We start from the raw sequence: 25,229 nt of genomic DNA, 5'->3' as shown, positions 1-25,229 counted from the left end.
TTCAATCAGAAACCATGCGGAGGCTATGAAGGATTAAAAGCTTATGAAATAACCTCCAAGATAACTTACACATTCTTCAAACACTTAACTGACCTTCTAAGAAAGTCAGTCTGGGCAAGCATGAGAAGACCTGGCCATAAATAAACCTTGTATCCTTCTTTTTAAGCAGTTTTACTTCTAGACATAGCTAAAAGTTGATGTAAGAAAGTTGTGCAGCTTCATATAAAGGCTGACCTGGCAACTCTAGAGATTTGGAATTTTGACCTGCCAATTCTAATTCCTCATTAATGGTCACAAAGCACAGTATGTTCTGTATGAAAGGTATTATACAGAACTATACATCTTGGTCTTGTATTTTATTATGCTCCACAAAGTGATACATTAGGCAAGTTATTTCTGTTCTCCAAAGACATTCTTAAAATTTTACCTTTAAGAAGCTGTCATTTGTCAGCAGTTCAATCTGTTTCCCTGACTCTTGCTTTTCCACATACCTTATGGCAGGAAAAAAATAAAACCAACATAAAATTATAATGTAAAGGAAGATCCTAGGGTTAAACACATGTAAAATGCTTATGCTGCTATAAGAAATATGTATCTTTCTTTGGAAAGATTCAAAAAGGACAGTCAAATCCAACAAGTTGAAAGGCCACTCCAAAACCCTAGCGATTATGCTGCAAATCATCTTAACAAGTTCAAAAGTGATTTATGGTTATTTGTCAGAATAACTTGTTTCTGTATTTAGAACGAGAAGAAAAAAAGTAAATTCAAGTGATTACACATCACAGAAGCTGTACTCTCTAGACTACAACATTAAGGCTTCCTGAAATTATTTAGAAATGTCCTCTGTTTGATCAATTTACCTTTGCTATAGAAACGTGCACAAATGAGCTACAGTATTCACAGAACCACATTTACAGATTCTTTTAATATTTTTTAAAGCAAATCAATGCATGATTGTCCAAGAAATGTATTTCCACCCTTACCTTCTAAAAGAGGGCAGTCTCCGAATGTTTTCACACTGATCATGTGATAAAGAATAAACTCTCTTCTTAATGTCTACCAGGTGGCAACACAGTACACTGAGAGGCTGGGAATAGAAGTGCTCCACAATACAGAGCTTAAAAACAAACCAAGAATTAGCGATGCTAAAAAAATTAAATTTCCCTGCTATATCTACCTTTTAATACTTTCTTACTACTACATTGCATATACTACAATGGAGTAATGGTACACCTTTAAAAATTAATTACAATTCATAAATATGCCATAAGTCACTACAGGACATTGATTATACAGTTGTACACAGTCACATCATTACCTTCTTTGCTATTCATTTTCAGTACCTCAGCTTTTTCCCCCTCTTATGTCACATCACACCTAGATGTAATGACATGATGCTGATCTCTTCTTTTTATCAATTTGAAAATCTGATCTGAAATTGCTTCATCCTTGAATTCTTTTAACAGACATGGACACAGTCATACACTGTCAGGTCTAAAACTTTTATTTGCATGTCAGGCCAATGGGGAAGTACTAAACTTTGATGACTCTTTCAAATAAGAGGAGCTGAAACCTATGAAAGCCCACAAAAGTCTGTCTTCAGAAAGAAGTACTATGGCCAGGATATTTCTCCTGGCCACATGTTATCATTGAATCTTATAGATCAAAAAATCAGAGAAATTCTAAATGTTTATGACATTAAAAGGGCATATCTTCCTAGCAGGCTGACACATGGAACTAGGTAAGAAAGAAAGCATTTCACAATCCTGCATTAAAACAGGTTACAGTGCCTACAAATTCTTCAAAGAACTCTTGTCTGCAATCCACAAAAGCTACAAGGAGACCTAGACACAGAAATAATCTAGATATGAAGAACTATCTAAGACAATAAAAACTTAAATATCATGCTCTGTAGAGACTCTTTTTGGAAACCCCGTGAACTCTTCCACTTTGTCTCCTGAGAGAGGGTAAATATAACTTCCAAACTGCTACACAACTGCTTGGAGCACAAGTATTACCTCCTCCGAGGCACCAAGTAAATGGCTCTGCAGCTCCTATTTCCCTGAAAAGGCAGGAAATGTGCATCCAGAAATTGTGCCAGAGGAGTTCAAGTGGGGAAGAAACACTGCTGTAGCCTACTCACACCAAGACAAACCAGAGACCAAGGACCTGGTACAGGTGACCACAACTGGGCAATTCTGCCAGCAGTGCTAGAAAGCTACACATTAATCTATAGCAAAATACAGCTCTTTCTGCCCACTAAGGCAGGTCACCCTTTTAAACATAACCTTAAAATACTACGGGTTTTGTGGCAGAGTAAGCTTTTATTTGCTTCTTCATACAGGTCCTAGAAGTTTGCCCTTAAATCCTTATCAGTAAAGATTTTAAAATATCCATCTGTTCACAGACCCAAGCTGTTTCCGAAGGATTTTTTTTCATGCAATTCAGCAGTACTAGGACCTAAGAAATCTTTCAGTGCCTAGTAATTACCCTTTGTTTCCAAAATCATTATTTGAATTCTTGTTACCATTGCCTACCTGAAATCCTTTGATAAAATTCTGGACAGAAAAATCATGGTACAGGAATATGTTGATGAGAACCTGCAGAACTTTTTCTCCCAGTTTAAAGGGAAACCGAGATGTCAGAAGCAACTAAAAGAGAGACAAAAATTCAAAGTAGCCATAGCAGAAATTCTCTCCTGAATTCAAATCAGTAAAACTTATATATACAACTTGATACAACTCTTAAGTGTGTGTTAACATTCAACCAAATGAGATCCTAAATACACTGCCAGCTTCTAAAAACAGTATTTCTACTAAAATACCCATGCAAAGATTGATTTTCAGTTTATTATTTTACCACATTTTTGTAAGTATCTTTCACTAATACAACATTTTAAGTTAATTTTGCTTAATGCTATTTTTGTAAAATTACAAATAGAACAGAGACTGCTGTAATAAACAATGATATGACTACTTTCAGTATGTGCAACAGAGATTTTGAAAATCCTGTGGTCTACCAAGAATCCACAGGCACAACATTTATATATGGCTTGAACATATGGATAACTCAGCTAATGTCTGACAGGTGGCAAAACTCAGGCTGAACTTTATTTTTCAGAATTTTAGCTAAGTTTCAAAGCTATCTTTTTCTGGAACAAAGTAAAACTGAAATCACAGCTCATCTTTAATGAAGAAGTGTGAATGTCAAAGTGTAATTGCACAAGGCAATGCAAATGAAAGATGAAAGCAGGTGTGTGCATGTGTGTCTCAGTATGAGAAGGGAGCTTTCAGTATTGCACTACTCTGCAGCTGCAAGTAGAAATATCTAAAATTCACAGCTCTCAGGAAGAGAGTCCCTTCTAAAACCTTCAGACAAACCTGCATTTAAAGGCCACACATGTAAACTGTGCTTCAACACACATATACTCCTTGTTTTTGTTTAGAAAGGGAATTACCTTGTCAATTATAGTAGACAGGTGCTCCTTACAGGAAAGGGACTGGAATAGCTCTATGCACAGCAGAGATGAAACTGAGTGAGGAAGTAGTCTGTGGATAATCATTGGTGATGTAGCAATTCCAAAAATCAGCACAAGAGGTAATTCATGGATATGTTGACTGGATGATGGGGGAAGGAGAAAAAAAACCAAATAGTTTATATAGAAGCTTGTGTAACAAATGCATTATATTCCTACTACAGGACTGAGTTTAAATGCAGAAAGGGGTAAATTAAAAGATCTGCTGCCAGTAAACCAAAAGAGGAATTGGTGTGGAATAAAATTAAAAAAGCAAGGATGCTATTTAAAGCCCTAAAGTAGATAAGAAAATGAAATTCCATTTTCAGATTCAAATTCCAGAAAGTGGCATAAAAAGCATAATTTCTGTTAGTTTTGTGCTGATCCTACCTTCCCAAAAAGTTATATTCAGAGAACTGAGTCTTAAAATAGGACTTCTTCAAAGATACAAATAAAAAGTAAGAAGATACATTAAATAGGTATCAGCCAAGAAAATTTACAAGATTTATACATTTTAATAAATTCAAAATCAATATGAAACATCTCCAATGTCTGTGTTCCAATCACACTTTAAAACCCCCAACTTCTCCAGTTTAATCTTCCTCTTCAGATAATTTTTTAGTATTTGCTTTAGAACTGAAAATCAGGACTGAATGTGTATTCCTTGAGGACAGCATACAATTTATACAAAATACAGTGTTTTCAGTATCGTGTCATCATTATTTTCTATTTTTAATAGTTTCAAGGAGGTACAAAATATGCTATCTTAAATACCTTCTAAGTTAAAATTGTGGATTTATTCCTTTCCTTTGTTTTTGCCACAGCAACCTTTTGACTTTGGATTTTAATTGTTATCCCACAATTACTTTGTTTCTCTAACTCCTCAAAAGAAATTACTGTAGACAAACATAAAACCAATAAACTTCACATATTACTGTCCACTGTTGATAACCTTAAGAGAATCTTAAAATGGAATCAGAACTTGTGATTAACAAATCAGAGGAATGTCTCACATTTATCCACTTCACCTTTATTATTAAACATGTTTAAGACCGAGATGAAGATAATAACACAAACTATACAATTTCTTGCTGGTGGCACAGCAAGTGAATTGCTGAGGAATTGCAGCCTCAATTCTAACAGCTCCAACCTGGGGACTTAAGTGCACGATGCCTTTTTTGGAGAGCAGCATGAGGTTTTGATTAGCATGCCTGAGATTACATTAAGGGAAGACTGATTACATTAAAGAAGAACAGAAGTACAGGAGCACCTGAAGTAGTCAGCTGCTGATTACAGATCCTGGCCAGCTGGGGATGTTTTATATACACCCTTATTAGTAAGCTAGTGACCTTTAAGCAGCAGCATTACCTCAGTAGTCACATAAAAATACACTCTACAAACAATTTTGAAAGATCTAGACATCTTGAAAATTTAGTTACACATTCAGAAATTCTGTAACAGCTAGCACCAGTAAACCCTACTATGTGAAGAATTAAACTAGTCCCTCCTTATCTCAACCAGGCCCTTAGGCACTCTGGTTCACAGTCTCAAGTTTAGCTTTAGGATAATTTACCTCTAAAATCTAGCAAGTAGTTTTTTTGCTCAATCACTGCTACAAAGAAGTAGCACCAATATTTGATTCCAATGCTTCACTGGCCTCACTGTTAAATTTCAAAACAGCTGCAAATGGAAAATGGGTAAAAGAGTGGAAGAACAAAAGTTCAAGTCACATTACCTGCTGATGACTATGAAGTCTTGAAGAACTTTTGTGGTGAAACTTTCCATGTCTTTGAATATGACTACAACTGGAGGAGACTGCCAGTGTCTAGAGGAGGAATTTCTTTTTTTGCTTGGAGTTTCAGAATCTGTTTTCTTTAAAGCCGTTAATTAAACATTAATACACAGAAGCCAGCAACATAAAAAAGACTGAATCATGTTTATATTATAATACTCCAAATTGACATGACTGACTTTCTGTGAGCTCTATTTATTATTAGCACCTAGAACTGCCATTTTTCTTCTTTCTGTTTGGCACAGCATGAAGTACAAAGAATAATAAAGAGATTTTAAACGCACAGTCCAACAATGACAAGAATAGCTCTGTGAGACAGAACTGGTGGAGTTCTGTTGGGAATGAGGGAGATTTGAATTGTGTACACAGACAATGCTTATTTTCTATATCTTTACCCAGTAATAAAAAGAGCATGCACTCAGTACACTTTGGTTTATCTCACACTGCTCTGATGAAGTCATCAGAAAATCAGCTGTAACTTGTATTCATGACAGAAACAAAACTTAAAACTTCAATAGCTTTAGCAAACACAAAGATACAAAAACATTTTGAAAGTTATTTCCTTACTGCTTGCCAATGTAGTGTGGGCTGCGGATGACATCATGGCCCATTAGCACTAATACAGTACCTTTGCCCTGGATGGCTGTTCTTCTGTAAACTTTTGTTTTAATAAACAAAATATCTCAGCACTCCTGGGAGAAAAGCATCTGGCATGAAGCTGATACTGCATTTTAAGCTTCCAGTTCCCAATTAAACATATGATAAAATAGTACTTCTACATTCATACATCATCAGTAACTAACTCCACATTTGTTCTATGTGTCACATATTATATTCAAATAATCTCAATATCATGTTATTTTTAAAAAATTAACCTTTGACATTTTCTCTCAGAAAGCTGAGTTATTAAATTTCTGTTTTAAACACAAAGCTGAGTTACTGAATTTCTGTTTTAAAGGTCAGGCATTTTGATAAACTGGGGATAAAAAGCACCAACAACATACCTTTGTTACACTGTCATACCAGCTGATAAGAGAAGGCATTGAACAACGTATTCTATTCTGTGAAGCCTGCACACAGTCCTCATCTTCCAGTGAGTCCACATCTATATCACAGTTCATCAGCTGCCCCATCAGCTTCTGCATCAGATTTTTTATGCCTTCACAAAACATTTTTAGAAACGTGGTAAAGACATTTGGTTATCTGGCAACACTTCTCCATCTCATACTATAAAAAAATACTCAAAATTATTACTCATTATTTTCCACATTTCTAATTATTCTCCTTCTCTCTCCAGAATGCACATCTCATGCTCCTGAAAGCACTGATAATATGCATGCTGTTCATGCAATTTGCATAGATGGCAACAACTGAGGTTAAGATGTTGGTCTTCCATCTTTACCTGAGCTCCAGCCATATGCTTTTAAGAGTGACCTAGAAATAAGTAAGGCAGCCACTCCACAGAACTGAGGATGCTGCCACATGTGATTTTAATCTTTTTACTTAAAAAATAAAAAAGGAGCAAGGGACAATTTTATTCTGCCTATTCTCTCACTAAATAATGTGACTGTAAGCATTTAAAAAGTGGAATGCAGACATCCACTGTCCAATTAAACAAGAAGAAAACCAATCTGCAAAATCAACATTAAGCAGCGTGTTCTTAACTGTTATGCTACAGCTAAGAAGCATTTAAATCTTCAGTGTTTTAAATGGAATTGGGTACCTCTAAAAATACAGTAGGCATTACTGCTCTGCTTACATAGGTTTGAGCAAATCTTTGGAAAGTCTTCAAGATCCCTCCGTCCATTACTCTTGCATTTAGGGACAAAAGCTAGAATTCCTACTTGATTGCTACCTTATTCAAAAGAAGCAGCTATACTATTGCAGTACCTGGGCAATCTTTGGCTTCCAGCAAGGCTACATAAGGAGTAATGTTATCCTGAAGGACATCCGAGAGACCTCTGAAAGTCAAGTCATGATCTGTAACATTTACACCTAGAAAAAAAAATAAGGACAAAATTTTAAGGGCATTTTTCCCATGATTTGTGAGCACAAGGATTGGACAATAAATTGAACAATAGACAAAAACCAGAAGATACCTCAAATATTTAAGGAAAGAATGAAAAGTATCACAGCAGCTGTGAGGAAAGATGAAAAACCAGCACAAGATTAGACATACATGTTGACAGTCCCTGATTAAGAGAAACAGGGAGTCACTGTGAATACACGTCATCATATAGCTTGGTGTAGTTTCTTAAAGAAAGTTTTCCAAGGGTGCAAACCTGCAAGAAGCAGGACTGTTTTTTTAACATCCCTCAGAAGCCATCCACAGCCATGTAAGGCCTGCAGACAAGAAGGTAAATTCACCTTCTCTAGAAGAATACTGCATCCATACCTGGATGCTCTCATGGCTCACGTAAAGAGGAAAATTACTGTAAATTGCTGTGAAACTTAGTCTGAATTCACTATGAACTACTTAGTATTTACTGCCTTTGTTAATATCCTTAATCAACAGAAAAAAAAAGAAAATGCCCCTCCAGGAGGCAATTCAGAACTTGGTCCACAGAAATATTTGAAGCAGTATTTTTTCACTTCTATTATCTACAAAAGTAGAGGACTGTTCAGTCTTTGTTAGTGCCTACATGGTAAGTTTGAAGCACGAGCCTGATTTTAATTTCCCTAAAATAATCCACTGAAAATATAATCAACTTGCCTTGAATCAGGTTTAGGATTTGTAAGTACAAACCTCTGAATGAAAGGAGAAAGGAGGTAAAAAAAAAAACCAACTTCAGAACTTCACTAACTTCAGCTATTTTTTCCCCTCTGTGCTCTTTTCCCAAGATAAAGACACTACTTTCCTACATGCAAAGACGCACGGCAACAACACATACCAGAAATACAGAAGCTATATCATTTCCATACTTAAGTTGTAGAAATCACCAAGCATGCTGGTGGCAAAAACAGGGACATAATCGAAGTTCTCTCCAGTGCCTCAAACAAAAAACCTCAAATCACTACCAGCTGCTTAAGAGAGACCTGTAGAGGAGTTGTTGACTTACTGGAGTATTAAGCAACATAAACAAAAGGGGAAGGAGGTTTTATCTGACTTCCTTCTTTCCACCCAATCTCTTCTGTTGATATGTTTGAAGCTGATACTGCTCTCGGTAATTGCTGGGACTCAGTAAGTTTCTTTGATGTGTCTGTGAGTTTTAATCAGATGTACATTACAAAAAATATCTTTAAAAAATTACCTAAGACAAGAGCTGCAGTAGGGATTTCTCTGAACTTCATCCTGCAAGTCCATTCTGTTGTCTTCTCTTGAAAGTCAGAATGAGACCGGCTCAAAAAACTCACCAGATTATCAAGTAATTGCTTATTCAAGTCCTCCTGTATTTGCTGCAAACATACACAGAGAAAACTGATCTATAAAATGTGAAAACACCACTACATCTTCCTTTTTCTACTCCTTTCCTGCATAATCTTTAACCCTTAAACCCCAGGGTTTTACATTTTTCTGTGATCTATAAACCACACTAATTTATTAACTGTGTGGCAAACAGACATTTCCCATCATGGAACCTCTGGTCAAGTGCCTCAAGAATAATTTGAAAAGCAAGTGAGCTTAACTGTGTTGTCACACCACAGGCTTTAAAGAAGGAGAAAAAACCAACATACTGACAAAGCCTTAATGACATAGGCAGAAAAAAACAAAAGAATTAGTTGCTGGAACAATGTTAATGGAAATTCCTATTCTTCCTTCTCATCTTACAAAACACCTATAAACATTTTTCTGAGAGATCTAAATGAGAGCAAATATTCTGCTCCTCCAAATCTAATTCAGGATGAAAGAAGTAAAAACAGTATTAAAGGAAATCATTAAATATGTTTTATAGGAAAAAATACTAAACCATGTGACTCCTATGTTTGCTACACTGTCTTTTGACGTTCAGGATGATTTTCACACAACAATCTGTATAAGGAGGAACATACAAAAAGGTGAGAGAAAATGGGGGGAGATAAAACTTTTAAAGGCAAATATATGTCAGTAGCATTTTGTGTTCCTTTTTTTTTTAATCTGTGTAACTTTGAAAATCTGTCCCTAAACCAAGATATGCCTTATGCTAGAACGGACAAAAAACCCTCCTGTACTCTGAAGTCCAGGATATCAATAAATACTCTGAACCACACAATTTAGAAATAAGATTAAACCCTTGTTCCAAAGGAAATCATCATCAAGATTTATTAGCAACAAAAAGTGACACACACAGCTGTGAACTTGATTTTGGGCAAAGTGTCTCTAGCAGCATTGAAGAGGCCACTATCAAAGAATGACAGTCACATCTCCAGGAGATTGCACATGATGCCTGCTCAAGAGCCTGAACTCCATTTCCATAATACAGAAGAGCTTCTGTTGGTCTCCTAAACTACTGATAAAACTGTACAGCAAGTAATTTTAGTCTTTTCATCCTCCACCTACTGAGGAATATTCTTCTGCCCTTTCTGATGCTGATTGTGCAGCTCTGAACTCCCACCTGATAAATCCTAAGCAATTCAGAACAAATTGTAACGTGACATTTTTGAAAGAATTTACACCATGAGCATTATAACACAATTGTAACAACTCCTGTATTGCCACGGATCCTTTAAGAATCCTCTGAGCTTCTGTTTCAGATTCCATCAAACCCTGAACTTCCTGTGATCACTACTATTTTTGCTAAGCTGACCTAACAAGAACCCGAATTCTTACTCTGCATGATTACGGTACATATTATTTCTTCCGCTGTGCACTCGTGACAATGGAATTCATTCTGCCATAGCATTACACATTTACCTAGCTTTCTTAAAATACATCAGTCTTTTCTTGTCAAAACAACTTTGTTACTGGCATTGTTTTAATAATGTTCCAGAAAGTTCACCACGCTGCTCTGCATCTCAAGTGACTAAGCCACCTACGTGGTATTCTCGCTCTGGAAAAGTCACGGGAACTGGAAGTTCAGTTACTGCCATGACACCAGGTTTTGTCATGACTATTTGTTATGTGGTCTGAAAACCATTATCTTCATATTAGAGCACAAATTACTGTATTTTAGCCCTGCACTTTGCTTTTTTGTTGCTAGCCCAGATCCTAGTTGAACCAATTCTTGCCTCATAGCAGAAGAATGTTTCTGTAAGATCTTGATGACATTTATCATAAGACCATCTGCAAGGCCACTTCTGACAGCAGGGGTCAAAACTGGGATACACTGCAATACTGAAACAAAAAAAAAGTACAAAATTCACCTTCCAAAAACAAAGGGCAGTCCCTGCCACACTTCTGGTCAGCTTTTCAGTTAGAGAAGCATGAAAGGATGTCATAACCAGATGACAGATAGTGCTGCCACAACCACAGCACAGTTTATGATGGACATACAAAGGCCAAGAGTGCTCTACAACAAAGTGCCTTGGAGGGTAAATTCTCTTCTGAACACCTCAGGCAGAGAACCACGAAAACACCAGTGCTAGCACAAGGCCTGCCAACAAGTTACCAGGCAGCATTGCCCTGGCAAAACCTTTGGAGAATGTCCTGGTAGGCTCCCTTAGGACACTGCCAGAATCCCTAGAATAAAAGCCCAAACCAGCAAGCCACAGGCTTCCCACATACTCTGCCATGGATCAGGTTTGCTACAGTAGGGTTTGAAAACACCTAAGAAGTGAAATCCTGACTAGCTAAAGCCTTCACCTACCTAGTCTGACCTCACAGATGATGCTACTTTGAGGAGTTCAGACTAGAGATTTTTTACGGCCCCTTCCAACCTAAACTGTCACATTAATTTACATGTAAGAACAACCATCAGCTCCATGTTTGTCAACATGGCAAACAGTGAAATAAAAGGATGATGATTCAAAACTCAGTAGGAAAGATATCACAGATACACTAGAAGAAGTATGAAGAAAATTCTCTGTGTAGCAGCAGAAATAACTGCAGGTGATCTGCCCTTGGGCAGTCAAACTCTAAAAGAAATGTTCATATCAACATGTCAGTATAGAAGGAATTGTCTTCCATCAGGAGGACTAAGACCAGAAGAAAGTATCTGGAAAACTCTTAACAGCCTCAAAGAAAACAAGGGTAGGAACAAAACTAGAAGAATTTATGAGCTTAGCCCAAGGGTCCAGATTTTAGGCTACATCCATCTGGCTTCTACTGCACATCACAAAACAAACTTTGGGAAAAAAAATTCTCCTAATGTCTGTAGAGCCCAAGAGCAAGCAGAGGAATATGTAACACTTGCCCAGAATCCATGACACTGAATAGAGGAGGGGAGGAAATCTCTGCTGTATGGAAGCAATTATTTGTCGTAACATGGCTTCCCTAGCTGGGTAATAATTAGCATTGACTCCATGATTCTCAGAAGGCTGATCAATCACTTTATTATTATATACTTATTAAGAAACCCATCACCCTTACAGACAGTCATGAACAAGTGGACCCAACTGGTCCTTGAATCCAAACACCATCACCACTGGCCAATTAAGAAACCACCCTTTGGTAAACAAATCTCCATAACACATTCCACAACAGCAGGTGCAGCAAGTGAAGATAAGAATTGTTTATCATTCCTCTCTCTGTTCTTCTCACAGCCTTCCCCAGGACAATGCCTGGGAAAGTTGTGTGCTGCTCTCTGTGGCCAGAGAGCTGGTGCCACAATTATTCATACTATAATGCAAGCCAGCTGGCTATAGGGACACAACAACAGCATGCCATGTAACAGAAAACATGTCAGGAGGCCACAGTTCAGTATGAAATTAACTCTGACCCCATTCACACCATCCATACTAATTCAATAGGCCGTATTTGCAGTGGTGTCATTCCATATTTGACATCCATGCAGCCGTGTTCACATAAATCCACTGTGAATCCTGGGCTCCTGTGTATGAATGCTGAGACGCTGAGGTCAAGACCAGCCTAAAATCCTCATAGGCTGGCAAGCATTAACTGAACTAAAACAGCAATATGCCAGGAGTTAATAAAAAAGACAATTAGTAGGAAGACAAGTTTAGAAGCAGCAGCTTAAAGCAGCAAAAGTGTACTTGATGCATTTATTATTACTACTTTATATTCTAGACAGTCAATATTTCTGGCCCTCCCATTGCTTTAACTAACTGCCATATACTCTTTAAGCATGTCAAAAAGACCCCCAGAAACAAAAAAGCAAGCAGCATTGTTACAAATGCAAAACACCACTTTAGTGTGAAGCACAAGACTCACCTCTGTTTCAGATTTGATCTCCTTCCATAAAGACTGACAGGTGATGAAGCGTAACTCAGTATCCTCTGAATCATTGCTTGTGCATCTGAAATCATGAGCTGGAAATAGAAAGCAAAGGAAAGCACAAATAAGCTTATAAAAATAAAAACCTTTTTTCCCTGAGAATAAAAAGAGGACCCATCTGTACATATATATTTCAGGGAGATGACTCTTCTCTTAAGCAATTAATTAATTGCTGGTATTTGGTAGAAAAAGCAAGGGAACAAGCAGAATCTATTACCCAAGTGTGCAGGCAAAAGGTGAAGAAGAGGCTTCTATCTCGAGTCCTAGATAAGCTGAAGACTAAATCAGAGCAAACAGCCTTTATTACTGAAGTAAAACAAACATCATCATCATCTTGCTCTTGTTTCAGAAAGCTTTGTGGGTCCACTTGGCTGCTGCCATTCAATGGAGCACCTGCAGCGGCTGTATCTCTAGAAAAGAGCCAGCTCATGAGCATAATCTCCTAAAGCACTAAACCCACCCAAAACAGATCTGTAAATGCCAAATGAGAGGCATCCCTCCACCTCCATTTACCATTGTCTCCCCTATCACCTCATATGTATCCCTAAGAAAAATCACTTGGAATACAAAACCAACTCTGATTACACAGATCTTAGACTTTTAGTTGAAGAAAATCTGGCCACCACATTATCTGGTAACATACGGGGACAAAATATCCTTTTTTTCACTACCAAAACTCAAACCATAGGTGCAAATGTCCTCAAAAGGCCTTTTGTGGGGTGTAACAGTATTATCAACTACTGATGCAGAGGAGTTCCACAACTAAAACTTCCCATTGAACAGGACTGGGCTTCCAGACTGGACAGATGCACATCCAAGTACATGTTTTAGAGCACCACTCGAACCAACTGCTGTGAAAAGCCAAACCAGCTCACCTCCGCCTCTCTCTTTTAGGGCTAGTCCAGTCAAAATTATTTTTCCGCCACAAAGCATTTGCTAACTAGAACAATATGTTTAGTAGTTTATTCAAGCATGTCTAATCTCACAAAAACAAAAACATAATATCCAGTAAGGGGTAAAATTTCAGTGTGGTCTAAGTGCACAGGCCTTGGTTGTTGCAATGACAAAAATCTGGCCTCATTACCTTCCTCTCCATCTTTTTCTATAAATTGTCAAACCTTTTGACAGCTCTGATGATAAAAGTAGTTTAACCTGGGAATAAAAACAGTAAGTTTCCCAACTGAGTCTCAAATATCAATTATTTAAGATACATTATTTCTGGTTCCAAGAAGAGTCACTCCTCAAATGAAAACAGCCGTGCATACACATCTAAAGAAAATGTATAGCAAATATTAGCTGTCCACAACAAATACTAGTGGACAGAAGTCACAAATTGCTTTTCTTCCTTCCTTTCCAGAAGAAACTCAGGCAAAATACCCAGTATGTGGGATTTATGGATGGGATATAATTTCTGACTCCCACAGCTTAAAAATGGCTCATTTAAACCTTCAGGTGAATTGTTTGTCTGTTAGCAAAAAACTTATGGTAGCATGGTGAGGAGTTCTCTTATTAAAAAAAAAAATGCAAAGAAAAAGATGACTCTACAATCTTGATTGCTGGAGATGAAGAAAACCCAGCATTTACTCTAGCCAATAATTTGCTTGCATTGCTCTGAAGAAATGAGTTTTCAGCAATCAAGCAGTAAGAAAAAACCTCACACAGCTATGACAGAACTCATGAACTCAATCAGATATGATGAACCTTTTAGGATTAACCCTTCTCAAAAACAGAAACATAAATGAGAATGTACTAACCTGTTTTATCAGACAATCTTCTCTTCTTGGTACTTGGTTTAAAAACAAAGCAGCCCTAGAGAACAGCAAAAAAACCCCAGACTTCAATACAAGCATCAATCTGACTGGCTCCAGAGGCCACTTTATTGTTCTTTTATTTCAGTGCTCCATTAAACCAATAATTTGCACTGAATTGCCAGATTCCTAAGAATATCAAGTTACATATTGCCCCTTTGTATTTATGTTTCAAGCTGGAACATTAGTGGAAGCAATAACCCAGCACACTTGTTAGAGACTGTTTCATCTTTCCACTACGGTTTGCAATTCAACCACCAACTGGGCCAGCAGCAGATTCTTCAAATGTCTCAAAACCTCCAGCAGGTTGAGAATTAAAAGGAAATTATTCCCTGGTGACACATCAGTATGGTTTTCTCAGTACAGTTTCAGTTAAATACAAAACAAAAGGCAAGAGGCTGAGATGAATGAAAACACAATCCAGAATAATGCAATGAACATTATTAAGTCACTTATAAAGGAAATGACATGCCCAAGCCACAGTGAACTGCATCCCAACTTAAAAAAAAAAAAGTAGGTGGTTAGAAGCAGAATGACAAATGGCTGGGAAAAGGTTCATATAAAACCCTCTGTTCCAAGGAGTTCCTGTAGAGAGAAGTCATCTCCCAGTTAGACCTATTTCATCACACAAGTATTAAGCTTTCAGTTATTGAAGATTTTTTTTCATTTTCTTCAAGAAAATCTGAAATTTCTTCCCCCATCCTCTCTACAGAAGCTCATCTCATTTGAAGAGTTATTGCACTGCCCAACTCTCATGTGAGGTTCGTGTGCTGCAGCAAGGGGGAAAGAAATACCTAAGTGCTGGAGATAAAACAGACTGATTCAATCCCGTATTTCTCAATGGAGATGCTTACACAAGGACTGCTGAACTCAACCTAGGATAGTTCAGCCACTAGAGTAAAAATGATGCAGTGAAAATCAAACACCAGAGGTACGTTCAATTTTGATCACAGTCACCAGTCTGTTGAGTGACTTCAGACATGTTATTTCCTTTCTTACACAAATAAGAAATCGCAGTAAAACATCAACATTTATACTGACCCTCTCTGAAAAACAGCCTCACGAACTGGAGATGCCTTCAGACACATTCCATTTTACCACCTATATTAAGGACCATTTAAAAACAGCTGGCCAAAAGTAGTGGTTATTCTACAAGTGCTAAACACTCTGGAACAATTTCACTACAAAAAGGTGTCCTACAGATTTATTTGTGCTGCTGCATGCACAAATGGAACTGGCCACAGGAAGTATAAATCCTATACACAAAAGAAGAATGGATGCTTAATCAAACCAAACACAAATACTGCTGAATGCTTTGCAAGCACTGGCTTTTCCACACCACTAAATAGGGCTGAGAATAAAAGAGAATAAGGCTAGAATATAAAACTGCAAAGAAGTATTACATATAAGATGTGGGAGGCAAGGTGAAGGGACATGATTCACTGCCAAACTATCAGGCAACAGCCACTGACAAAAGTGAAATCCAGCTGTTTCAGAATAACTCTCAAGTTTGTTTGGAAGCACTTCACTTCTGGAAGTAATCGCCTGCCCAGTGCCTTCCCCACCAAAGGATGCAGCTGCATATCACAACTCAGTGAAAAACAATGAGAGGCAGGAGTTTTCCTGTGCTGATAAAACACACGCTGTGAACCACTGCTGTTGTTCACTGCATGATCAAGCAAGAGATGAAATAAGTGAAGTGTTTCAATCCAACATTTCAAGTCTCGCTATTCATTGACGCTCTGATGAAATCACTATCCCTACTGCCCGCTCTGAACACACCCCACATAAAAGCTTTCAATTCAGAAATATCAAGGCAATAACAGATATTTAACTTTATGCGGTGGGGAATGCACTTTTAGTTCTATTTCTTCGCTGAATTAGTTTTGGTGCAGGGGGGAGGTGGGTCGCTGGGTGAAGCAATGAGTGGCGGCAGCAAGCAGCGCCACCAGGCTTCACCTGGAAGTGACAAAACCTAGAGCCACAACACCCCAGGCTCCGTTCTGGGTGAGATTTACTCCAAGCAGGAACGGGCTTCGTTGTGCCAGGAAGGCAGCGGCAGGCGACACTGCGGGGTCACTCACCGCTCACGGTGTGACTCCAGGACTGCAGGGATAAGGGTTAGACTCGGTGCTCCGTGTGGGCCCCTTCCAACCCAGGATACTCCTGGATTCTCTGGGACTGCGGTGAGGACAAACAGCGCCTTGGGCAAAGCGAGGCCGGGCACGGATGAAGAGCCAGAAAGGCTTTGGGAATGGGCGGGCAGCGGAACAGGGCAACCGGGAGCCTGAGCACCAGGAATGCGGGAAGGGCAGCGGCCGGAGGAGGCGGGAAGAGGAGCAGGCGCAGGACGCCGCGGGTCCAGCTCCCACACAGACCGCGCTGCTCCCTGGGGAGCCCCCCCGCTCTCTCCCGCTCCTCACCTTGGATACGGAGCACGTGCTCATGTCGCCCCGCGCCCGCCGCTGCCGGAGAGGAGGAGGAGGAGGAGGAGGAGGAGGAGGAGGAGGAGGAGGAGGAGGAGGAGGAGGAGGAGGAGGAGGGAGCTCCCGCGCACGCGCGCTCCCGACGCACCGCCCACCCCCCTGCGCGTCCCCGCGCCGCTGCCCCCCCGCCCTTTCCCCGAGCAGTGGTACAGCCCCCTCTGCGCTGCGCCGCGCGATTCCTCCACCCCCAGCGCAACCAATGGCCTCCTCCCCCTGTAGCCTGAGAATGGTACGGCCCAGCCCGCCCCTGGGCGGGCGGAAAGGAGCGGGGCGGGGGGGATAAGGGTCGGCCGCGGAGCTTCCGCCGGGCGGTGCGGCCATGGCAGCAGGTTCCTTGCGGAGGAGCATCGCTTCCCGGGTACGCACCGCTCCTTCCCAGGGCTGGCGCGGAGCGGGAGTGCCCCCTGAGCCAGGTGTCCCCTGCGTGCCCTCACAGCGGATCCCCCCTGCCCGGGCGGCTCACGGTGGGCGCGACCCGCGGGCTGGGCGCGCCTGGGGCTCCCGCGGGCATTGGGGTGGGCTGGGCGAGAGGCGGATCGCGGCCGTCCCGGGGCGTGTTCCCGGCCTGGGAGGATGGGCCTCTGGGCAGCCTGGCCTGCTGTCGAAGGGGGTTGGAACGGGATGATCCTTAAGGTCCCTCCTAATCCACACCATTCTGTCGTTCCGTGGCTACTTCAGTCCATAAAGGGTTTGATGGGATTCTTCGGGAGGAAGAGCATCAACTTTCTGTGGTGTTTCGCCTTGCCTTTTTTCTAAGGCTCCTTTAACATCTCTTAAGTTTGTATTTTATTGTAGTGTTCGTAATAGTTAAGAAGATTTTTGCTTTTTTTTTTTTTTTTTTTTAACCTGGGCTGAAGTTAGATTTCAGATATAAAAGGTGCATCCCCGTGGGTATTTACACGGGGAGCAATATTTTTCCTCGGATGTCTTTTTGCTTAAGTTAATCTTTTCTTTATTTCCCATTCAGCTTTCAAAAGTTTTGGATCTACCACCAGAGAATTTAATAAAGTCCATATCTGCAGTTCCTGTCTCCAAAAAACGGTAGTTGTTTACATTTTACCTTACAATATTGGTCGTGTTTTATTATTTTATGTCATGCCTATTATTGCAAAAGCTTAACAAGACTTTAGGGGCAAAAATGCAGACAAAATCCCCAAACTCTTTATACCAATGAAATTATTAGATAGTTCAGTTGAATTAAATGCTTGTATTTTTTTTTTCCAGAAAGCTCAAAGTAAATATAATTGCTTACAAGCCTCTACAAATTATTTGCAGTGGATGAATGGCAAATGCTTCAACACTGGTGATCTGAATGTGGAACTGCTTAGAGCCAATGTGAAGTTAGATGGGTTTTTTTTTTCAGTGTCCTGCTCAAGAGTTGCAGTAATGTTAGCAAGTAAATTTTATTCATGAGCATGTTTTCTGTTTATTCTGAGATGGTGTTCTCACCATATCTACTTTCTGATTGTATTAGAGTAAAAATGATATTTGGGCTACTAGTCCAGCTTTCTAAATATAGTGACTCTTCAGTTACTTTTGGCTGGATTATGCTGAGCAATTACACTTGTCATATGCAGTCAGCTTGAATCTGCCAAATCTCCCCAGCATTTCAGCAGGTTTTTTTTTCCCTGCTTTTCATATGTTGGTGTTTTTGGTTTTTTTTCAGGCATGTTGCTGATTTCCAGCTCTCCATTGCTTCTGTAATAGAAAACAGTTCTAGTGATTGCTTAGCACAAGACCTGCATCTTCAAGCTCAGCAGCTTGCTGAAAGGGTATGCTAATGAATTCATCACATATATATGTAATAATGAACTTTCAGACTAGAGGTGTAAGGGGCATAATAAGGTAAAAAAGTATTCTTTCTGCAAGCATCTGTTTGGGTCAGAGTAGTTTGATGGCTGTACTTACTGTAATTGTACACAGCATCTTCACAGAGATTGGAGAAGCAGCTTTGCTTAAGGTTCTTGTGAAATTATTGTTTTTAAACAGCTTGATGTAAACAGTGCTGGTGAAGTTAGGTGCATATCTACAGGGTGTGCCGTGGTCTGTGCTGCTGTCCAGCACTTGAGGAAGAAATTGAAAGTGTGGTAGCTTGGAAAACCAAAGAGTGCAAAACCCAGCTCTGGACAGCCAGTGGTTAAAGTTGGCCTGTGGGATAAACAGGCCTAGCTTTCAAATCCTTATCTGCTTGAAATTGAGTTTTGTTGGAGCAGCAGTTTTTTCAGGTGTGCTAGTTTGGGAAATGGCAGTAGCTGGGGTGTTAATACTGAAAAAAGGACAAATAAAGCCAGTTGTGATACTACTGATGAGCTAAACTATTTCTCATGCCATTCTTCACTGCTGAGGTGTTGAAGTTATCCATGTCTTGAACCTGTTCTGGCAAGATAAATATTCTGGCTCAGGTGGAAGAAGGAAGTGATGAGGCACAGATATACAACCAGAAAGTTCTGAAACAACTGAAAGATGGTCTAGAAACATGAAATAATTCAGGTTGGAAAGGACCTCAGGAAGTTATCTGTTCCATTATCCTCCCCAGGGCGGGTGTTTTGGATGAAGTTGCTGAGGACTTTTGAAATCCAGTGAGGTGTTGAAAGCCTCCAAGGATTTGACAGCCTCCTTCTCAATTTGTTTCAATGACTGTATCATCACAGTAACAAGTTGGTTTTTTTTCTTCTGTGTCATTTTAAAAACAGCTGCTATTCCCAGGGTTTGGGAAGCTGCAGGTTTCCTCCCTTCTTTATTGTTTGTGACTCAGTAAATAATCCTGAAACATTTAGCCCTACAGCTTTACATGGAGGAGCAATTTTAACAGTAAAGAACAGACCATCAATATAATCCCCTAAACTAAATAGACTATGCCAGCTAGACAAAGGAAACTAAAAATCCATCATCTCTAAGGAGTTTTTTGTTGGGTGGTGAATAAATGAGATGCATTTAGTTTAACTTGTGTAGACTGGTCATGTCATCTCCAAAGAAGGTAAGCAGTGTATAAACTGGCAAAATATAACCATGTATCAGAAACTAGCAGAGAGACAGAAAAATGCAGGCAGTTACTGGATTTTGTCATGATAAACAGTTGATGCAGTGCCTCAAGGTTCAACAGAATGCTCTTAGTCACTTCTGAGGAAATGGGCCTGAATATTTGAAATACAGGTATTTAGGTTAGGCAAAAAGAGATGGAAGTTTTTCCAGTTGACTAAAATAGCCTAAATAGTAGGGCCATGAGACAAATAGATGAAGCAATGTGCTCTGAAGTACTGAACATTGTCTTTTAGAAAGTCAGAAGGGTCTTGTTTCTCTGGGCTTTTGATTTCATTTGGCTGGCTGATTCCTGTTTCATTTTTGTAGTATTACCTCTTTGTGGAGGAGACATTGTGTTGGGTTTTTTAGTGCTTCTGGACTGCGCTGTGGCATCCTAGTCCAAGACTTGGGCACAGGGACATCTGGTTACTAAAGGACCACAGGACACTTGGAGAAGAGGTGGTTAAAGCTGTGGAGAGGACAAATGAGCACTCTTATTAAAAACTACTGACATAACAAATGACAGATTATGTAGAAAGCATTTATCAGAACAAATGTTGCGGAGAAAGTCCAGTGTTTCTGTTTTTTCTCTGCCCCATAAGTAGAAAGGCCCATTTGTAAAACAGTAAGGTGGAAAATTCAGTGTCAACACAGTAAATGTTTTTTTCACGTAGCTTGGGAGTTAGCACTGGAATTTGTTGTTGGCAGAGCTTGTGAAAATAAAAGAATTTCAAAGCTAGCTATGATTTCTCCTGGACAGGACACTGTCTAAGCTGGAGACCTAGCATGGGGGGTCAATTTCCTCCTCATGGTGATGAGCTTCAGTAGGAGTGTAGCTTGCCTCTCTCATAGATGCTGACTGAGTGAGAAGGTGATTGTGTCATATTTTTATATGGTTTCCATCCCTCTTCTTCCTTTTTTTAGACAACTTCTTGACTGTGAAAGACAGCTAGTTTAATAAGAGACTCTCAAGCCTGACAGGTTGAGATCCAAAGCTCTTGGCCTGTGAAGACCCAAATTTCTGTTGACATTAGGTGTTGGTTCACCAAATACGACTTATGGGTTTAGAATTTTCAAGACCTGTGCCTAATGGAAATTGTAAATAAAATTTCTAATAAATTGACCTTTAATATCTTTATTTTGTGACACAGGGTACCACAATGTTGTCACTGAACTCTTTTTTTTTTCGTTAAGTGCTGGCAGCTACTGTGTAAGTTGTCACATTTATTTCAGCTTTTGTCTGTGCAAGGAGTTCAACCACTGTTCCCAATCAAGAGAAAACACAGCCTGTGAACAGGCAGGGTCTGAAGTGGAACATATGTGTGGCATTTCAAGCTGACTTGTATTCAGAGCTTATTAAGCATGAATGGGAAATAATAAAATTGTCCCTTTTCTAAGAGCATTGATGAAATGATCCCTTAAAATGTTATTTGTTTGAAGCAATCATAATGTCTACAGTGGATTCAATTAATATTCACAGTGGGTTGAATGACAGTTTTCCAGTTCACCTGTTTTCATTTAAAGTATGCTTTGTTTTATTCTCTTAGCTAAAATGTGATTCAGTAGTGAGTGCAATCAGCGCTGGTCCAGGAACAGTGAATTTTACAATAAACAGGGAATTATTAGCAAAGGTGAGTTGTGTCTTTCAAGTGCTTTAAGGTAAAAATATTTGTTCTCAGTATAAAACTATAGAATACCTACTGTTGTCTTAGGAAGGTGTTTTCTATGTAAAATTGTCTTTCCCAAGTTTTTCCTGAGGATCCCTGTTGCTAATTTATGTAGGCTTAGAATTTGAAACAAGGCTCAAGAAAATTTCCTCTTGTGAGGGAACAATTCGTCCTACTGCATTCACTAATAACTCTTCTTTTTCCTCTCTCTCTGTGCTTTAAAATGCAGGCTTATTTACATCTACTTTGAGTTTTTACAGTGTACAAGTTTTGTTCTTGTAAATACTCTTGGTTTATTTACATCTACTTTGAGTTTTTACAGTGTACAAGTTTTGTTCTTGTAAATACTCTTGGTTTTACCTGACATAGAAATATTTGATAGATCTTTCATTATATGCTTTGCTAAAAGAAAAAAAAAAAAACCAAGGGGGAAAAAATCCCAAAGGGATGATGTATTCCTCAATATCCTTACTGAAGTATACATATAACTTGTAACGAAGCCAATGTCTATTAGAGAATAGGTCTATAAGTCAATTTTGTGTATGTGTTTAGCTTGCCTTCTTAGGTGTCATGATAATAACAGAATTAAAGGCTTTTATCAGATGCTGTTTCTTTAAAAAAATAGCTATTGCAGAAAAACTTTAAAGTGAGTTTTTGAGTGAGAAAAATGAGAAAAAATTCCACTGAATGAAGTGAGATTTCCTCTTTATTTTACTTTGTTAAAGGCTTCTGTTATCTTCAGGAAGCTTGTCCAGTTCATACAGCTTCACAGATTAGGTCTGTAGTGCATTGGCCTGTGTGACCTTACACATTTCAGTTTATGTAGGGATGACTTGGTGCTATGAGCACATTACTGACAAAACTCACACAAATGGTTTTGAGGAATATTTTAAGGTATTTTACACAGTCTCCAGACTTTCAAAGCAGACATAGTTTAGTACAGATCATTCATACGGGCCTTACAGACTTGCAGGGGAGAGAGAGAAAGAAGAGTTGTTTGGACACATTAGGATGGAAGAGTTGGCTTTCTTTGGCACTAAAAGAGTAGAAGGTTTTCACAAAAGTCAGTCTTAATTTTCACCAAAACTTTGCCTACAATGTCTCTTAAATTTTTTATTTCATCAGATACAGCTTTCTAAGGTTAGTGGCATTTTTGTGTATGAGACCTTGTTTGCTTGGCAAACCAGCTGTCTAATTACTAATGTGAATACAGGGTGTGGGATCGGTCTCCTTTGTGGCTGGTGAACAGTTTTCCTGGCAATACTTTCTGTTGATGGAACTCTTTTGTGTGAATTTTTGTTTTCTTTTGGGTGTTTTTTTGTTTTGTTTTTTTTCTTTTTAATTTTGCTTTAGACTGTGCTGCAGCAGGTGTGGAAAGATGGCTCAGAGTATGGAGTAAAAAGTGAACTTTTCTCTACAGTTCCCAGACAAAAGGCAGTGATTGAGTTCAGGTAAGCAAATCTGAGGGGTCCTTTGAGACAAGGGCCTTGCCTGCTGATTGATACTTTCTGTTGATATTCATTGCTGTGAAGTGTGATGCCTGTGATGTTAAACCATATTTACCAGTATTATATTTAGCTGTATTTGATACTCTGATATATTCACCAAGTAGAATATAAATTATATTCAGGGATTTGAGGCTTTTTCCCAGAATGTGTTTTTGGTATTTGAAGAGTTCATGCTTTACACAGCCCTCCATGAAGAATATTCTCATTTAATACATAATAGCATTCAGTTTTTAAGACAGCTTCTTTTTATTTTGTTATGAAGAAGCAAAATCTGAATTTCCAGGCACTAAGGAATTTCTTTTTGCACCTTAATACCTTCTTCCCTGACTTGTTAAAGCAGGCAGGCATTTGGCTGGCTAAATCTTGTTAAATTGCTGCCCCCAAAATTTTTGTCCAGTGCAATTTTGTTGATTGTCACCTACTCATGGAATGAAAATTGGCTCCGATTTTTTATGTATAAATATTTTGTTGAGTAATATTCCTTCTGCAGGCTTCTATAGTCATGGAAAGTAAGAACTTGGCTTTAATTTGAAGGTTGAATTTTCATAGCTGAACTTTGTTTTGTTATCTGAGCAAACAATTCTGTAAAGAGTTGGTTTTTGTTTTTTCTTTGTGGGGGTGGGCCTTGCTGGCAAGATGGCATTTTGGTTACTGATCCTTGTACACAAGATCTCTCATTCTGGTTTATCTCTGAAAAATACGTGAGAAGAATGATCCATATGTCTAAAACTTGTAAAATTGAGAAGATATTTTTGGTTCTTTGTCACCAGTACAAGTGGGCTTTGGTTAGATTTTGTTGTTGTTGTTGGATTGGTTTGTGGGGTGGTTTAACCACAACACTGTCTCTTAACTGATACTGGAGGGAAAGCTGGTTGGATAGCAAGACTTGCTGTTTAGGACAGAAGCTAATCAGGGAATCTTATGGGAAAATTGAAAACGGGGCATTTATTCCAGCTCTTCTAGATGCAGGAGTTGGATTCTTTTAACTTGGTGATCTGGCAGTTTTGTCCACTGAACGAACGTTATCTGTTAAAATCTGTTCCAGCTCCCCTAATATTGCCAAAAAGTTTCACGTAGGACATCTGCGTTCCACCATAGTAGGTGAGTGTGCATTTCACTGCCTCCTGGGAGGGCTGCTTTGCCTGCCTGCCTCACTGGACAGGGGAGCACTGCTGACATCTCCCTCCTTGGGTGTGAGTGGCCCTGTCAGGCTCCACTTGCTAATTAAAACCTTTCTGCTCTTTATGCAGGGAAGAAAAGAACGTGGTGTGTTGCTGGTAGATTTATTAAGTCACACATAATATAGTTTTACGACTGTGGATATTAAATGAAGTAGCTTAAAATTGGTCTTCAAAGACACCCAAGGCAGTTTTCATTGAGGTGTTATAAGAGTGCTTTGAATTTTAAATTCTCTATTTGTACTGGACTGCAGAGCAGTTCAGGTCTTTGTCTTGGTGGCTGTCCTGCAAAAAGCTTGCTTTTATATGCTAATTACTTTATGCCAGTATTACTGAGACAGTTGCTGTAATATCTAGTAGAATAATTAATAAATTCCTTGTGCAGTGCTCTAATGGTATTTGGAAAACTGTATTTGTCCCTCATTTCCTAATCTCACTATAAAAACTAGTAGGTTGTAGCAGAAGATCCTACGAAATCTGTGTATTCAATAATGTATCAGGTTTTAATGATACTTAATTCATCATGTATAGTTATTAATTATGTAAAGTAATTGCTTCTTCCATGACAGATAGTTGAGTGAAATTATGTATTTTGGGCTTTTTAATGTTTCATTTCTGGATCCTTTGTTACATTAAAAAAATCCACTTTCAGAAGTAGTTCTGTAGAGCAATGTTTGTCCCAGAGTAAGACAATTAATTAACTACGGAGAATGGAATGGAAGTGATTGCAAGCTATAATGTGGTGTTATAACAATACAAGAAGAGAGAGCTTTCTGCATCCTTTACAACAGTACTGTAATTAAAAGGTACCCTTGAAGCACAGGAAAATAGAGGAAGGGATGTCGATATTTCTTCTTTGTAATTCTAAGGTTATAACTAAGCTCAGGGGAGAGATGAAGGGTTTTTGTTGTAAGAGCATCTGGAACTTATTTATATGTCCTTACAT

The 25,229-nt window shown here is 39.0% G+C and overlaps 2 protein-coding genes across 5 annotated transcripts in view; one reads left to right on the top strand and one right to left on the bottom strand.

Annotated features, from left to right (window-relative positions):
* Positions 1 to 16,958, bottom strand: part of ORC3 (origin recognition complex subunit 3) — a 35,080-nt gene extending 18,122 nt beyond the window's left edge. For both annotated transcript variants that reach the window (XM_068184025.1, XM_068184026.1), the window contains exons 1-11: positions 16,847 to 16,958; positions 14,370 to 14,424; positions 12,553 to 12,650; positions 8,558 to 8,702; positions 7,197 to 7,301; positions 6,311 to 6,465; positions 5,250 to 5,386; positions 3,458 to 3,617; positions 2,538 to 2,651; positions 984 to 1,117; positions 428 to 491 (exon numbers count right to left, since the gene is read on the bottom strand). In XM_068184025.1, the coding sequence (XP_068040126.1) occupies positions 428 to 491; positions 984 to 1,117; positions 2,538 to 2,651; positions 3,458 to 3,617; positions 5,250 to 5,386; positions 6,311 to 6,465; positions 7,197 to 7,301; positions 8,558 to 8,702; positions 12,553 to 12,650; positions 14,370 to 14,424; positions 16,847 to 16,870 (1,191 nt within the window). In that variant the 5' untranslated portion in view covers positions 16,871 to 16,958. The remainder of the gene's footprint in view (positions 1 to 427; positions 492 to 983; positions 1,118 to 2,537; positions 2,652 to 3,457; positions 3,618 to 5,249; positions 5,387 to 6,310; positions 6,466 to 7,196; positions 7,302 to 8,557; positions 8,703 to 12,552; positions 12,651 to 14,369; positions 14,425 to 16,846) is intronic.
* A 173-nt stretch (positions 16,959 to 17,131) lies between these two features.
* The window catches only part of RARS2 (arginyl-tRNA synthetase 2, mitochondrial), a 29,917-nt gene continuing 21,819 nt past the window's right edge, over positions 17,132 to 25,229 (top strand). For 2 of the 3 annotated variants that reach the window (XM_068184007.1, XM_068184006.1), the window contains exons 1-6: positions 17,132 to 17,267; positions 17,877 to 17,950; positions 18,576 to 18,681; positions 21,478 to 21,561; positions 22,951 to 23,048; positions 24,151 to 24,206. In XM_068184007.1, the coding sequence (XP_068040108.1) occupies positions 17,229 to 17,267; positions 17,877 to 17,950; positions 18,576 to 18,681; positions 21,478 to 21,561; positions 22,951 to 23,048; positions 24,151 to 24,206 (457 nt within the window). In that variant the 5' untranslated portion in view covers positions 17,132 to 17,228. The remainder of the gene's footprint in view (positions 17,268 to 17,876; positions 17,951 to 18,575; positions 18,682 to 21,477; positions 21,562 to 22,950; positions 23,049 to 24,150; positions 24,207 to 25,229) is intronic. The other variant, XM_068184008.1, reaches the window with a different exon arrangement.

The sequence above is a fragment of the Anomalospiza imberbis genome, chromosome 3, assembly GCF_031753505.1.
Source record: "Anomalospiza imberbis isolate Cuckoo-Finch-1a 21T00152 chromosome 3, ASM3175350v1, whole genome shotgun sequence".
Lineage (NCBI taxonomy): Eukaryota > Metazoa > Chordata > Aves > Passeriformes > Viduidae > Anomalospiza > Anomalospiza imberbis.
The sequence above is the reverse complement of the archived record's forward strand: the minus strand, read 5'-3'. Positions and strand labels throughout refer to the sequence as shown.